General features: G+C 42.5%; 1 protein-coding gene across 6 annotated transcripts in view; it reads right to left on the reverse strand.

Moving 5' to 3' along the window:
* PTPRM (protein tyrosine phosphatase receptor type M) overlaps nt 1-17,336 on the reverse strand; it is a 787,775-nt gene that overhangs the window by 267,018 nt on the left and 503,421 nt on the right. For all 6 annotated transcript variants that reach the window (XM_027068512.2, XM_027068514.2, XM_053205687.1 and 3 more), the window contains one exon: nt 363-636. In XM_027068512.2, coding sequence (XP_026924313.1) covers nt 363-636 — 274 coding nt within the window. The remainder of the gene's footprint in view (nt 1-362; nt 637-17,336) is intronic.

Here is a 17,336-nt window from a genome sequence, read left to right on the forward strand (position 1 = left end):
TGTGTATCTCACAAAATTTTAAATGAGCTGAATGTATGTGTTGTAGCTATACTACTTCCCTGTAAAATAGTAAGCGAAGCAGAATTGCTAGCCAACTTTTGGTACCAAGTAAAAACTGAAAATAAAAACCATCACGCTGACAACATATTCTCCCTACCAAAACAAATACCAATTTATTCATTTCCTTCCATAAATTTCTCTAGGTGAAAATAAGTTTACAAAGAAAAAAAAACCACGTACATTTGTTCCAAGTAAACACACACACAAAAGCATGACTTTATTTCTTACCACTATCGTCCTTAATCTATGTTCACATTAATAACCCTAAATAGCCTAGGTAAACAGCCAGCTATAAAACTTACCCCATTGGCTCTACTAGCAGCTTGGAAATAAATTCTGTAGCTTTTATGGGGGAGTAGGGGAGTGTTCCAGTATCCGTTGTATGTCTTATTATCACCAATAGTAAAAGGCTGAGCAGCTTGGAGACTGTTTGCTGGGAATTCTGCAGCAAAGTAATACTGTGAGTTCAGAATTGATGCATTCTGGAAGTGAATTGGCACGGGGTAACACTTTAAGATTTCGGTTGTCTTTTTAGTTCTTCGAGGTCGTTCTTCCTCAACAACTACTTGATAGACACTAGGGAGGAAAAAAAGTATTGTCAGTGATATTTTATGATGATTGAGCTGATTCCCTTTGATTTCAACTGCATGGACCCGCAGGATATCCAAAATAAAGAATGCACTGGATTTAGTCAGTAAGAAGTACTACATACATAACAGATCCTCCCTTAACACTTGTTCAATGAAAGAGAAGGAAGGGGCTTAATATTCTCCCACAGAACTCTCTCACCCCAGGGGCGCCTGGATGGCTCGGTCAGTTGAGCGTCTGACTCTTGATTTTGGCTCAGGTCAAGATCCCAGGGTGGTGGGACTGAGCCCCACATTGGGCTCCACGCTGGGTGTAGAGCCTGCTTAAGATTCTCTCTCTCTCTCTCTCTCTCTGTCTGTCTCTCTCTCTCTCTCTCTCCCTCTACCCCTCCCCTGCTTGTGAGCATGCCTTCTCTCTCAAAAATAAAAAAGTTAAAAATCTTAAAAAAAATAGCTCTCTCACCCCCAATAATACAATGTGGTTGAGGGGAAACAAAGTTCACCAGAACTACAATTTATACACATGTATAACAATCTCTGCTATTTATGTGAGGCAGACACTAAAATAATGTTTTTCTCACATGTAACTGAAGATGAATTTATAGAAAATTAACTCAGTTTACCTAACAAATGAGATTATATTAACTGTAAGTTTATTTTTAAAAAGGCAATGTAGGGGCGCCTGGGTGGCTCAGCCGGTTGAGCATCTGACTTCAGCTCAGGTTATGATCTCATGCTTCGTGAGTTCGAGCCACATGCAGGGCTCTGTGCTGATAGCTCAAGAGCCTGCTTCGGATTCTGTGTCTCCCTCTCCCTCTGCCCCTCCCCTGCTTAGCTCGTTTTTGCGCTCTCTCTCTCTCTCAAAACCAAGTGAACATTAAAAAATTAAAAAAAAAATTAAAAAGGCAACGTATTATTTTCTTCAATGACATCTGAAGGAAGGCATGTGACATTTTAACAAGTCACAAAACACAGTATGTAACGATTCACGTTAAGCAAGGTTTAATGACCCATATTCTCCTACATTCTTTTGCCCCTCACCATATCAGATCAGTGGAAAGAGAGGACATAAGAAGATCTGAGAAAACAGACTGGAATTTTAGATGCCAAGGCCTTGGATCCTGAACTGGGTTATTTGAATTACATATAAAGATTAGATGGGGATGGCATCCTCTGTAGATGCCTGTATGGACAGGAGTTCCAGCACCTACCCGCCTTCCTCCCTGCCCCCTACCAATGTCTGAATTTCGAAGTAACCACAGGAGAATGAGACCAACTTTGAAGAGACGGGTGTTTCTGTGAAGATATATATTTTAAGGGCATGATGAACATTTGTGTAGTCTGGGTGGGGAAAAAGAGTTTCTGATACTGAGAAAAACTAACTCTTGCCAGCAGCTTTCAAGAGCTGAATCCAGAATAGATTGGCAAGGAAATGCATCTTTTTCTCACTGTATCAGAAAAGCACCGGGACTCTCTCTGGAACGATGTTGCAATCCTAGAGTTGCTCACACTGGGACTCCTTAATGCTGAAGAAGAACCGGTGAGAGGAGCCTACCATCCCCAGCGGCCTGGGGAGGCCCCTCTTTGGGTCTCGCCCTTGTGTCCTCTGAATGTGCATTCAGTGAAATCACCTATTTCTGGGAGTATAACCACTTAGCACATTCTACTACAGGAATGCAATCCAGCAGCTGCTGTTCGGTTTGTAATCTTGCCCAAAGAAAAATCAATTGTTGTAGAACCTCAGAATGATTGCTCAGTAGACAGGTGGTACAGTAGGTTCACAGTGTAATGATAATGCGAATTCTGAGTGTGGTGTAAACATAAATAAATAAAAACAAGAAATATGACTCTTGCTTCCTAACCTCCTAACATCAGAGACTTTCTATTGGTTATGTTAAGTTGCTCCACCGAATCGGATGTAATTCTCAGTGCATGATGGGTCTGACATGAAAGGACGCACGTAGGAAGCATCTTCCTCTAGGGAAGACAAGAACACATATGGAGATAAAGTGGACTTGGATTTCCTGCCCCCTTCTCCCTGACTTCTTATGTGTATAGTTAGATGTGGCGAATTTAAAATATATCTGCAAATTCTGACACTTCTCCCATCTAGAATGAAATCCTGCCATTTGCAGCAACATGGATGGAACTGGAAGGTATTATTCCGAGTGAAAAAAGTCAGTCAGAGAACGACAGATATCATGTTTTCACACACATGTGGAACTTGAGAAACTTAACAGAAGACCATGGGGGAAGGGAAGGGGAAAAAATAGTTACAGAGAGGGAGGGAGACAAACCGTAAGAGACTCTTAAATACAGAGAACAAACTGAGGGTGGATGGGGGGGGTGGGGGGGGGGGTGGGGGGAGGGGAAAATGGGTGATGGGCATTGAGGAGGGCGTTTGCTGGGATGAGCACTGGGTGTTGTATGTAAGTGATGAACCATGGGAAACTACCCCAGAATCCATGAGCATACCTTACACACTGTATGTTAGCCAATTGGACAATAAATTATATTAAAAATAAAAATAAAAAAATAAAGTGCTTAGGTGTCCAACGACAACAACAACAAAAGAATGGGCTTGGCCAACCTTAATGACTACATACAACGAAAAGAATGTAACCAAGGGGTCATCGGTAACTCTCAAGGTGCTGGTCAGAGAAGGCTATGCATCTTCAGCCAGGTTCCCCAGGAGAGCTAGCTTTCTGGGAGAAGAAGCCAGCCACCACGAAAATGGTCCAATGACCCTGAACCTGTCACACCGGAGAGGCCACCTGCAGGCACTCTGCCCTGCAGTCCCGAAGAACTCCCAGGCAACAACTGGCATCACTGACAGCCATGTGCGTGGACCGTCTTGGAAGGCTCTGAAGGCGGAGCCTTCAGATGATGGCCATCCTGAGACGCCAAGCAGGAACTGCCCAGCCAACCCTCTGCTGGCCCACACAATCGCCGCAAAATAGAAATGTTCTTCTAAGCTGCTGAGTTTTGGAGTAGTTGGATATGTAGCAAATATTAAAGCAGAGTATCAGGTCATACAATAGCAAGAGTAAGGGGTCAAGGTCAAAGCAAAAGATAGCACAATGCAGACAACAGCTGATTCATGAAGAAGTTTAACCTAGTCTGCCACTAAATACATACAGCACTGAGAAAATGTGACTGTTCTCTTGAAACGCCATTTGTAGGGCTGGGGGGAGAGTGGCATGTGCATTGATCTATGCTCTTATCTGAATTCTGCTAACAACTGGGGTTTTAAATTAACTCCTTTGGGTCTTAATTTGGTTTTTTTTTTCCCCAATGAAATGAGTTAGATGGATCTATAAGGTGCATTTTATACTTTTAGTCAGCATTTTAGTCAGCATGCAAGAGCTACTCTCAAAAAAATGGATAAAGCAAAAGAATAATTAACTGCTTTCCAAAGGGACTCTCCATTAAATAAAATGATGTTTAACACTGGCTCCCTTTTATCAGCTTTTCCGAATTGTTTGCTACATGACACTATTTTCAAAATTTCACCTTAGAAACAACTCTGGAAAACCTGTATACCAGACAAAGTGGAAATGCGAAGATACACGTGAAGAAAAAAAAGTTGCAGAAACTATTCCATACAGGAAGTGCTAGGCGGGGAGTCTGGCACACGCAGGCTTTGCTTTCCCCTTTTGATGATGCAACAACTGAGGTTCGGAGGTGAAGCGCCCATTCCATCCGGGGCTCACAGCTGATGAGGTAGCGGACGTGGTCTCATGACCATCAGACAAGGCAGTAGTAGTAGCATGACCTGTTACAAGCCCTGGTTAAGGTGCTCATTTGAACCGTCTATGCCACAGGCATCTTGCCCCGCTTTTGCGGTTACAACCGACATACAAACTGGTTCCCACCTACTTCCCATCATCAATTTCAGTATTGTTAGAGAGATTCTTTCTCTTTTATCACATCAATGGGGCTACAGATGGAAATTACACCTTTGACCTCAGTTCATTCTCCCATCTCTCTCCGAGTCATTAATAACTTCCAGGGAGGACATCCCTGGACTTTGCAGGGAGGCCAGCACCCGACTCGTGTCCTGTTCAGCTCTCGATCCCAACCAGGAACCTCGGTGCCATCGGTGACAGTGATCACTCATTTTTCATGTCTAACTCCTCTGAAAGACTAGCACCGTCGCTTCCAGACTGTCCGAGTGCCACCATGTTGAATTCTATCACAAACACCTTGTCCTCTATTCCTTTGCCCTGGCCTGGACCCAAGTTTGTTACTGAAATGGTGTTCTCCCAACACCCTGAAATACTCTGCTGCTCTCAGCAGATGACCCTAATTCATAAAAGGACTGACCCTACCTCATAAAAAGAGTGAGTCCCTCTCATAACCCTCTGTCGGGGGCTCATGATCTGCTCCCCGATTGTGATGTACTCTTGCTCTGCTCCACACTCACAAAAACATACTTCTTGTAAAGACTAATAATCATTTGTGTCTATTTATCAACACTTCCAAAAACCTCAAGTTCCTGGAGGAAAAGGTCTACAGTTTAGTCATCTCTGTGTCTCAGCACACTTGGAATGAAGTGGGCCATGAGATACATATTTTTGGAGCATAATATAATCCAGAAGTAATTTCTAGTTTATATGCATTATATATAGTAGTAGGGAAGAAATACACCGGTAACACAAATATGCTCTGTTTTTCTAAAATTTAATACTAAGTTTATTTTGCATTCATTTCTTGAATATCCAAGAGCTAACAGAAGAAGAAATGATCAAGAAACAGGCTTTATGATGAGAGAATGCGGGGTAGATTGTAAGTTTATTCAGGATAACTCAGAATTGAATAATGAGCCCTGAGAGAATCAAAAGCTGCCTCTCTGTTTTCCTACCCTCTTCTCAAACCTTCACCTCTCACTTCCCATCCATCTTTTCCCCAACTCTGGTGTGCGTGTGTTGTGTTGTGAGTGTTGTGTGTGCATTTACTCATTTATTAACTCAAGGAATGTTCTTGAGCACCTACTATGTGCCTGGCAGTACTTTAACTTGAACAATTCAATGTTTCACGTTCCCTAAGGAGAGAAAATTTTGTTTTGTAATTTAAATACCCTCTAAGTGAATATGGGCAAAAAAAAAAAAAAAATTGATTTTTCCAAGCAGGAATTTTATGAGGGTTAGATGAAAACTTGAGAATTAAATGATCATTTAGTGGACCCCCATTTTTTTTCAATATATGAAATTTATTGTCAAATTGGTTTCCATACAACACCCAGTGCTCATCCCAAAAGGTGCCCTCCTCAATACCCATCACCCACCCTCCCTCCCACCCCCCATCAACCCTCAGTTTGTTCACAGTTTTTAAGAGTCTCTTATGCTTTGGCTCTCTCCCACTCAAACCTCTTTTTTTTTTTTTCCTTCCCCTCCCCCATGGGTTTCTGTTAAGCTTCTCAGGATCCACATAAGAGTGAAACCATATGGTATCTGTCTTTCTCTGTATGGCTTATTTCACTTAGCATCACACTCTTCAGTTAGTGGACCCCCATTTTAGCCAATAGCCAATAGATCTGTTATGTTACATACTCCACTCCACTCATATTACTTTTTAAATGGTTACCATCTAGTCATCTTCAGATATATTAAAGGAAGAACTAAGTTGACTAGAGCAATTTCAAACCCAAAATGTCTTTTCATCCTGGCTCCACAAGAGAAATTAGATTTGCAAGCATCCAGACCTCAAATCTATTTGCTCTTTAATAATTTAAGCACTGAAAGGTCAAGCAGCTCTTTTCTATTCCCCTTTATCAACGTCCAAGCGCTAATGAAAAATAGCTAAATCCTATCTGCTGCCCAATTGCCACACATTGCTGTCTCGCTGATGGAAATTAACACATTATTGGCACCTAGGTCAATGGCACCTCAACAGAACTCTCTGGCTGATAGGCTTTTCATCGGTGCCAATATCATCATTTCACTAGTGAATTTCATAAAATCTGTGCAACCCCAATTGTAATCTCAAAGAGTAGCTTTGAAAATCTTACTCTTTGAATGGTTTTTCTAAAAAGATTTAACAAAGCAAGTTCTCAAGGATCGAAAACCAAGCAGAAGTTTCTAGCTTAGTGGGCCGACTTAAAATTCTATTATCCTTTTAATGTATTACTCATGCTCCTTTTGTTTATTAAAGTCACACCATGCCTATCCTTATCCCACTCTTCTGGAATTTAAAGTTACATAAAATCTTCCTATCGCTTTTGCAATCTGAAGGCATGATCCACAGTGAAGATGATTCTGCCAAAAATGTGGCATCACTAGATCATAACTTTCTTCTGGAATGAAATTTAATTTAAAGTTTCATTTATGCGAGGCTTTTCTACAACAACACTCTAAGGCTTTTATAAGGAGAATAAGGAATCTGCATTTATACAGACTGGCACACGACGACGTATAACCTAGAAAAGAACATCAGAACATCTTTCGTGTATTCTGTTAAACCTGAAAGTTCAAACGTGATGAGATACGTTTGGTGTTTTCTAACTTTGAAGACGTTGAGGAGAAGCCTGCTGTAGAGTTGAAATTGACTTTAAAATTTGGGTCTTAATTCATTTCAAGATTAAACCCTTAGCTGTAAGTCCATTTTTCTTATCCACTTATTCTATTTCTTATCAGCATAAAATATTGGAGGGTTATAGAACTGGATAACAGAACAGAGGGTGAGGGAAAGGGGAGAGAGGGAGAGAAGTTAACGATCCATTTCATTGTTGCTTTTGCCAATCTTTTAAAGTCTGCACTTCTGATCATTTCAGACTTAGACTTCGAATATTGTTCATTTCATGGTACCTCATAGTGCCTTTTAGTTTAATTTGCAATTTTTGGTAAGACCATCTCTTCTGTATGTACAAAAAAAGAATACAGACTAGCAGTACTATCTTCCTGAAGATTATTTTTTTTGAGGGTGGGAGGGCGATGGAAAAGGAAAGTATAAATTCTATGCAAAGCACGTAATATAAATGTGTGATTAAAGTTTATTGCCACGCAATAACACAGAATTTATTTTCTCCCTGTTCTTGGTTTGGTCCTTCTCTTTTCGTAAACCTGTCAGCACTTAACTGGAATGACACCCTAATCATTCAAACAGCCTAGTACAACTAAACTAAGTTTTAAAAATACTGTCATCAGTTAAAAGTTAGGGGGAAAAAAGGTCAGTTCACTATGCCCCATGTGTTGATCATCATGACTAGGATTCTTCAGAGACCTTCACATAACACTCGTAATGCAAGTAGCTGACCTAACACGGCGCTGTTCACTAAATCAGAAATGCCGACTGGCACCTAGTTGTGCACAGACGGTGGGCACTGTGTAACATGCCTCGCAGCCTCAATAGATCAGGGGGTTGAATATTCTACGTTAGCGACTTTAATTTCTCTTTGTCCTGCTCTCTTCTAGGTAAGATTGGCCATAAATTGCTTTGGGATATTTGCGGGCACCACAAATATATTTTATGTTCTCAGCCAAGATTCATCATAAGGAGCGAGCCTCGCATCTGCAAGTTACCGTTGTTCTGTGGGTGCGTGTGCGCGTGTGTGCATGCGTGCATCGTGCATGTTCAAGTGTGCCCGAGCAGGTCCAGGACCCTGCTGCTCTGCCAGTCAGTGATAAAATCTGATACAATAAAATATTAATTACAGCTGAAAGGTTGGGTGAGAAATATGAAGTCGATTACAGTTCCATATCGTGCACAAAGGACAGGAAGAAAAAATCGTTTAGTTATGGAGGTTTGGGATAATAAAGTAAAAACTAAAACATTAGACTCAGGCTGAGCAGCTCTGTAAAAGGCCACCTGTTATTAATCTTCACAACAGGCACCACATTTCAAGTAAATGAGTCCTAGATGGAACCTCTTTAAGACGGAGTTCTCCCCGTTTTAACAAATGAAGCCGTTTTCCTTTGCAGATTTTATTTGCCCTAAGCTAATCATAATCGAATCATCGCAATTTCATAACAAACATATGATTATAAAAATTATAATTCAAGGTCAGCTACTACTATTAAAGTGTGTTTTCTTAAAGAGCACTAGTGATTTGAATAAAAATGGAAACTGAATGCCACCAAAGCCACACTAAATGTTTTCATTACTGCATGTTTGTATTATACTCAATTCAGAATCTTTCAGTCCCTCGAAGTCCTAAGACTGCAGCCTAGGTAAGCTGGAACAGAAATGCCACCATCAACAAGGCAGGTGAACCAAAGGGGGTACCCTTGAGAGAACAATGAACTGAGAGTCTCCACACCACAGGCAACTGGGTCCAGCTTTGCCACTAAATCACCGACTGACCAGGAAGGTCCTTTCAAGTTCTGACATCTTATGACCCCTGACACAAGATCAGGCGACTCTCCACATCAATACATGAGAAGAAAATTATTTCATTTCCATGCCCTCCACCCTCCATTTTCACAATATTTATCATGTGTCAAGCACTGTGCCAGGCACAGGGGAAGAAGAAAAGGAGGAACTGGTCACTCACTGCCCTTGTCCTTGAAGACCAGCCTAAGGGCGTCAGAAATAGGTCGCTCCAACAAAGAACTGCTGTGACAGGCACCTGACATGGGTTTGTACGTAACACACACACACACATAGCACGTACACAAACCCTAGCGTAACGGGACACAGGGAAGGAGTGACAATGTTTATGCCCAGCTCTTAGAGCATCTGCTTCATGGAGGACATCCGGGCTGGACCTAGCGCCCAAACACTCCCACCGCTAACACCCAAATACGGCGGTACTGCCTAGGGCCACCAGCTGTCTCCCAAATTAAACATAAAGGGATGGGAACAGAAACGCTAATGTCTTTAGATTCCCTACACAGTCCCCATTCTCTCCAACCACTTGTGCAAACAAAGTTCCAACAAGCTTTCCCAGCACACTCACTAATGACTGCCTGCAACAGCTTCCAAGAGCCCACAAGGACTCTACATCCAGAGTACAGAAGACTGCAGGGAGTGGGCTGTGCCCAGCCCCGATACCTCCTGAAGTCCTGGCCGGTGTGCCCCAAGGGTTCCCCAAGTTACCTCAAGAGCAACCCCCAGAGTGACAGGGCTTTCCTTACAATTTCAATACTGCCCAGCTCCTGGCAAAAGTGCACCTTAGGGTGTGACGACGAGCAGCGTTCCTCGTCTTGACTCCCACAGCCTCCAGTGATGCCTGAGGTGAGGGCCAAGCACCTAGCGGTCTCTGCTCTCTGGGGGCGGGAGGGTGAAGACGCCCATGGGCACACAGTCCTGCGCTCTGTTCCATTCTACCTTTCTCCAAATCACTGTCAGGCAAATTTGCAAGTACTCTTCCTGCCCTGTATAATCACTCCTCAGGTCACAAGATGCACAATGTCTTAAATTTAGGACTGCAATTGATATCCATTTTCATCACGCAGGTCAAATCAAAGTAACTCCAGGTGGGCGTTGCTGTGCTTTGGCGGGGGGCGTGGCTGCAGAGTTTGGGCCTGAGAACCCTCTCCGGCTGTCCCTGTCCACAGGCTGCCTCTCTCTGAAGAAGGCCTAGCTGAGCACGGGGGAGGGGCTCGCTGGTGCACCTGCCCTGGAGGCCCCGGTAATAAGACTGGCGCTCTGATCTAATACACAGAATCCTTCAGAGGAGATTATGCTGAAGAGAAGAACATTTGAAAAATAGGGGGAGGAAAGCTGCGCACTATATTTTCATGCACAAAAGCAAGTTTGAAATGGAGTTTGAGGGAAAGTTAAATTAAGTTTCATTGTATAAATGCTCAAATTCATCTACTCTATTATTATTATCTTCCCCTGCCATTTTTAAAGCTTCTTTTCAAGGGTTCTTGAAGAACAAACTTAGTTTCCAAAATGAATTTTCAAAGAGATGACTGACATTGTCATCCTAGAAGCAACATTAATAAAAATGATCTTTGTTTCCCGGCAGTAAAGGAATCCAGAGTATTATTTTTTAATACAATAAAATTCACCTAAAATCATGTGGGGGAAGGATGGTAGCGGTGGTAATAAGAGATTTAGCACCTTTTGTTAACACACACTGTTGCAACTCAGCTATAATAAGTAATAAAAAAAAACCCAAGCCAATATAGTAATAAAAAATTGAAGTTTTACCAGTGAATGACATTTTGGTCTTTGTGACTATGGGTATCCCGATGAAAAAAGAAATAACAAATTAGGTAGGAAGTCAGATATTTAGAACTCTTTTTCTAAAACAATTTTAGCACCAGATAGAGTCTTTCAAAAAGTTCAAACACTGGCAGAAGAACATTTAGCCCAGAGGGTTTATGATGGTCCTGCAGTTCTCATTTCTTCAGTAAATAAAAGGGAACAATTAAAAAGCCACTAATAAGCATTTTAAAAGAAATGGTATATTTTTTCTTGATTCTCTGGAGACTATTAAGAATGGGGAACTGAAGGAGAACATGCACAACAAAAAAAGACGGATTAATTTGATTACAATGATCCAATACACTAAAGCAAATTTGTTTAATCCATGTCCTTCAAGTGTTTGAAACTGTACCGTTAAACACTGAGTAAATCAAGGGCGCCTGGGTGGCTCAGCTGGTTAAGCCTCCGACTTCAGCTCAAGTCACAATCTCACAACTTGTGAGTTCGAGCCCCGCATGGGGCTCTTTGCTGACGGCTCAGAGGCCTGGAGCCTGCTTCGGATTCTGTGTCTCCCTCTTACTCGCTGCCCCTCCCTCACTCATGCTCTGTCTCTGTCTCTCTCTCAAGAATAAATAAACATTAAAAAAAAAGTAAACACTGAGTAAATTGTAATGGAGTTGGGCTTCACCAAAAAAAAAAAAAAAAAAAAGAAGAAGAAGAAAACGGTAAGAAAAAAAAACCCTCCTAAAATTAAGTAACAAGGATAAACCCCAAAGATTCTGATGATCATAATTTAAAGTTAAAGGTGTAATTAATGTTTCTTAACGCTAGAAGAGACAATGAAGACAGGATATTAATTTGTGGAGTGGTTCATCCATGCAAAGGAAGGTGTAACCAGTCTGGTTCCAGAAAGAATCTGCAGGGAAGATGTCTGAGGGCTGACGAGGGGACGGGGGCGGGGGGGGTGGGGGGACTCCTGGGAGGAAGCAGGTGCCTGAAGTTCACATGGCTTCGCTGGTCATGTGATGCTGTGCAGGGGAGAGTGCTGGCTGTTCACCTCCACAGACCTCACTTCTTCCCGTGCACAAGGATGCTGGCATCTGACAAAAAGTCTGCTCTTGACGATTAGGAATCACCTCATAAAGGACCAAGCATCGGCCTGATGCATTAGAGCTACTCATTCCAAGTCTCAATGATTATTCGTTTTTATTATCATAACTATTTTTCCTGTAGGACATACTGCTCAGATCATAACTGAGGTTCAGGAATATCACAGTAGGACCTGGCAAATTTCCCAAGATGTGGGCAGAAGAAAAGGGGCCACCAGGTTATCTAGTTATTGTTATCGCCATCAGTAGAGGCCAGAATCACATCAATAATAAATAAGTAAAGCTTTCCTATGTTGAGCAGATAACATCTGTGCTGATACCACCCTGAGTGCTTTTGCTGACTGTCATTAATTCTCTCATGTCCTCTGAGGTAGGTTCTTACTCACATCTAATTGATGAGGAAGGAGCATGAGACTCAAAAAAGTTACATCAACTTGTCTAAGGTTACGGCACAAATAAGCACCGGGATGTAAACCCAGGACCATCAAACTGCACACTGTGGTTGGCGGCATTGTTTACGATTCTGAACACCTTTGTGCCCTCCTTCCCAGGAAAGAGCTATTATTTGTAACTACTCTAACCAATAGTGGTTGATGGAACCAAGGGTCTTCTGAAACTTCGATGCTTTTACAGAATGAATGTGTATTATTAATACCACACACACAGTTCTTACAGCTTCCATAAAATTACTGTCAGAATATGGGTTACCTTTAGAACATAGATCCTATTCAAGTGATAATCACAGTATATGGGCATAAAAGTTAAAGGGAAGTGATGCTTAGAAATTTGAAGTTTACGGGGCGCCTGGGTGCCTCAGTCAGTTGAGCGTCTATTGATTTCAACTCAGGTCATAATCCCAGGGTCATGGGATCGAGCCCCATGTTGGGCTCTGAGCTGAGAATGGAGCCTGCTTAAGATTCTCCCTTTCTGTCCCTCTGCCCCTCTCCCGCACTTGTGTGCATGCTCTCTCAAAAATATAAGCACATACATACATTGATTTGAAGTTTTATTACTAAAAGCATGATATAAAGGAAACAAGACTAAATAGCAATCTAGCCAACATGCTTTGTTAAGCAAATACTAATATCATAGCTTTTACCCCTTTATTTTATTTTTTTAAATTTATTCTTGAGAGAGAGAGAGAGAGAGAGAGAGAGAGAGAGAGAGACAGACCATGAGCGGGGGAGGGGCAGAGGGAGAGAGGGACACAGAATTGGAAGCAGGTTCCAGGCTCTGAGCTGTCAGCAGAGTCTGACGTGGGGCTCGAATGCACAAGCCGTGACATCATGACCTGAGCCAAAGTCGGACACTTTACTGACTGAGCCACCCAGGCACTCCAGCTTTACCCCTTTAAAACAAAATTTTTTTGATGTTAGTTTTGAGAGAGAGAGAGAGCAAGCACACATACACCAGTAGGGGAGGGGCAGAGAGAGGGAAACAGAGGCTATGAAGTGGGCTTTGCACTGACAGCAGACAGCCCCATGTGGGGCCCAAACTCACAAACTGAGAGGTCATCACCTGAGCTGAAGTCAGGTACTTAACCGAATGAGCCACCAAGGTGCCCCCATAGTTTTACCGTTTTTGAGCACTTAAGTTTACAAAGAGCTGTTGCCTGTATCAGTCTTCATGACAATGCTGTGAGACAGGCGGAGCATGTGATGGACTCCAATGTTAGAACCGAAGAAAGATTCGAAAGTTCACAGGATGCCCCAAACTCACAAACCCAAGGCTTCTGGTCCATGCTGAGTGTTCTTTTAATTAAAAAAGAAAACATTTCTTAACGTTTATTTTTGAGAGAAAGACATAGTGCAAGCAGGGGAGGGGCAGAGAAAGAGAGGGAGACACAGAATCGGAAGCAGGCTCCGGGCTCCGAGCTGTCAGCGCAGAGCCCGATGCAGGGCTCGAACCCACAAACCGCGAAATCATGACTGAGCCGAGGTTGGACGCTTAACCAATGGAGCCACACGGGTGCCCCGAGTGTTCTTTTAATTAGATGAAGTCCTATGAATGATTTACATTTAGAAATACCATATTCCACTCACTCTAAGTAAAACTTCGGTCATTTGGAGAAAACTGCGCGTGTAGGCACCTGCCAGCCTCCTTCCACCCAATAACCTCTGTGTTTGGTGGGAGTCATGGCACCGAAACACCCACCGGGTGACCTGGTAACTTTCCGCCAGGATGCCTCATGGGCCCATTTTCCTTCCTCTGTGGCCAAATGTGCAAATGCAATCATATCTCTGCCCCACTAAAAATCCTACAGTCCCGTGATTTATGTGTGTTGAGGGTGGCAGGTGGGCACAAGAGGGAAGAAGGAAGAAGATTCTACGCTAAAAATACATCAAAGGTACCTGGCATATTCTCAGTGCTGAGCGTATATTTACATCTTTTCAGCCGGAGGATGGCCTGAAGGGGAGGCTGACCCAGGAAGGGACTGGATGATAGACACCTTCCACATTAAACAAAGTCTGGAACTATCCTGAGGGCAGTGGTGAAACCCTGATGGATTTTGAAGCCAAAGAGCCAAAGACCCCTGCAGCCACACTGTGCAGTGGGAACTGGAGAGCCGAGAAAGGCAAAAGTATGAGCTGAGGCAGTGATGAGTAAAAGAGAAAAGGAGGTGTCAGTGACCTTGAGAAGTGATGGCAGGATAGCGTCCAAAGGAGTCAGTGCAGATGTGCAAGATTATAGGGACCGTCCTGATGGAATGTGAATTTGGAGTAATGGCTTATTTGAAAGTGGCTTTTCTGAATTTCTCTTCTAGTTAAAAAAAAAAAAACAACGAATTGATTCAAGGGTAAAGATAGGGTATTCTTTCATGCTTCTGTGCTATACGGATGGGACATGGTATTTAACTTTTATTTAGGGATGAAAATATAAATTTAAAATCCTTCTCCTTCCTGATACGTCCAACCAGTTAAAAGGAGATTTCAGTCCTTTGGCTTCTTATCTATGAAAGTTTCAGTGATAATTACTTTTGCTCAACAAGAAGAAGATGAGGTTCAATTCAATAAACATTTATTGCACACTTAATTAGGTTTGAGGTACTGAATGATATTCAGGAACTAAATTATGAAAATCATTTTGTGATCATTTTGCATTTTCTATTACATTTACATATATTTTACATAATGATTACCCTAGGAAAATGCTCACTTTCAGCATTAAATGCATAAATCTAATTAATACTCCTGAGTGCTGGTCAAACCTCATTCTTCTATAGGTGTGTGTTTTTAATTGTGTTTACTAAGATGACCACTGTTTACATCTCTTTACTTTCTCATGTTCCAGGCTTTTCTACAGGTTGTTCCTCTTCTGGGTGGACCTACACCTGTATCTAACCCCCCACTGGCCACCTCCTACTTCTCTTTTGCGTTTCAGCTTAAAGAGCATATCCTGATCCCCTGTTGAGATTTTGTCCTCTGTTTGATGCTCTTTGAGTACTCTGGACTTTTCTATCCGGCTTGATCAGTAGATATTCGGTGAAAGAAGGAAGAATGAACAAATAATGGCCAAAGGTCAACCGTGAGATTTCCTATAACACTTTGCAAGGCTAGAACTGGCAAGAATTTTAACTTGAGACGAATAATTGCAGAGAACGCTTATCACTTCTCATTGAGCAGAAAGCACAGCATTGACACTGGTCAGGAAAACACTTTCAGGGCAAAGCAGAGAAGCTGAATGCCTGGGACACAGAACAACACAAAAGGGATGTGGTGATACAGGAAAACTCACATTGCTCCCTATCATTCTGCTACCAAACAGGTTGAGGAACTGAGTGGTAATTAAGTAGCTGAAAACCAAATACAGGTGACCTTCAGGCACCATATAATAATACACTTAATAAAATCATTTTTGATGCAACAGAAGGCATGTCAATATTTTCGTGTGCTTTGATGTTCTCACCATACACAATTATAGTGAAGGTATTTATAAGTGCTGATTGATGAAATGTTTCTGCTGAAGAGGATGATGCAAGACATTGTTCCTTATATGGCTATGCTCCCAAAATAGGAAGTGCCGTCACATGAGGAAAGTGGTCAGATCGTCTCTGGGTCCCTCCTCAGCTCTGAAAGCAAGTGGCTATAAGCAGCACTCCCGGTTGGCTTTCTCTCTCTGCCCCATACGTGACTCGATCAGCCTCTTCGAGAACCTGGGATCTTCTCTCTCAACTATATGTCATTTTAGCACCTTCAAAAAGCAAAAGGGAGGCATCTATATTCAAATCAATTAGTCTTTGTCAGAGTCTCCAAGATCCTCACTCCCCAAGGCTATCAGTCTTAGCTCCTCGCAACACCTGTAGAAATTCATCCCTTAAATTCCCTGGAATCAATAACTGTGATTAGGAAGACCAGCAGCTCCTGAGAGCAAATGGCATGGCAGCTTTGTGATTCATAACTAAGGGGATGCAGTGTTCCGTTCAAGTCATTTGCAACCTTTTGGTGTTCTGCGTATGCAACTAAGACTACTTGTCAATGATTTCACTGTTAACATTTAGATGGACCAGATAGATGGGGGAAAGACACATCATGTCCCTTTCTCAACGGTCAGTGGAAGATGAGATCAACCTGTATGCCTGCCTCTGTCACCCTGATGGATGGTTTCCGGGCGGGTGGTCAGTCTGGAGCGGGGAATGTGCTCAACTACTTCCTCTCACCTTTGGGAGACAGCATGAATAGCTTTTGGCCACTACTGTACGTGACATTCAAAGGCTTTCATGTAATCTGTAGTTCCAATCTCAGGCACCTATCTTTTGAGAGACAAGCATGGGTTCCTTTGGGCATAGCAGAAATGAGTTATCACATGATCAAACATTCGGGTCTTCCCTGTTCCCAGCCGAGAACTAGCCACGGCCACCCACTAAGAAAGATCCAGAAACTTCTCAGCAACTGGGATTAATAATGCCACATTCTACTGCTTATGAAAATCGATATTTAAAAATATTCATACAATTAGCAATTTCCAGGAAGTTACTAGATAGTCACTGCCAAGATTGGCTTTAAATTTCTAGTATCCTAGTGTCTACTTTAACAATACTCTAAACAGTTCATATCACCAATTGCTTTGGCTAGTTAATAACGCTTTTTCCTCTAAAAAGGACTAAATGTTTTTGATTCCTTTAAATCCTGTCTCTAATAAAAATTGGCATGTGGCACTTACCAGACCCCTTCCCTTCATGCCTAAAGGTGAGCTATGTCTTAACTGGGCCCAGTCAAAGGAACAGCGGGAGGGCTCAGCACATCCACCAGCTGCACTTGCTGGGAAGCTCTCCTATGTTCCTTCCCTGGCTAATCCCATCCCCCATTGCAGGGCTGATCTTCCTTACATTTTTCTCCCTTGCCACTCACTGCCTGAAGGCTACATCTCTACTCCTGGGCGTGGAGCATAAGGGTGCCCAATCTAGCCCCTATCTCCCTTGTGGCTCCCCAACCTCCCCATCCTCCACTGTAGCTGTAACACCCTTCCCATTCCCAGATGAGGCCAA

The sequence above is a fragment of the Acinonyx jubatus genome, chromosome D3 (genome assembly GCF_027475565.1).
Source record: "Acinonyx jubatus isolate Ajub_Pintada_27869175 chromosome D3, VMU_Ajub_asm_v1.0, whole genome shotgun sequence".
Taxonomy (NCBI): Eukaryota; Metazoa; Chordata; class Mammalia; order Carnivora; family Felidae; genus Acinonyx; species Acinonyx jubatus.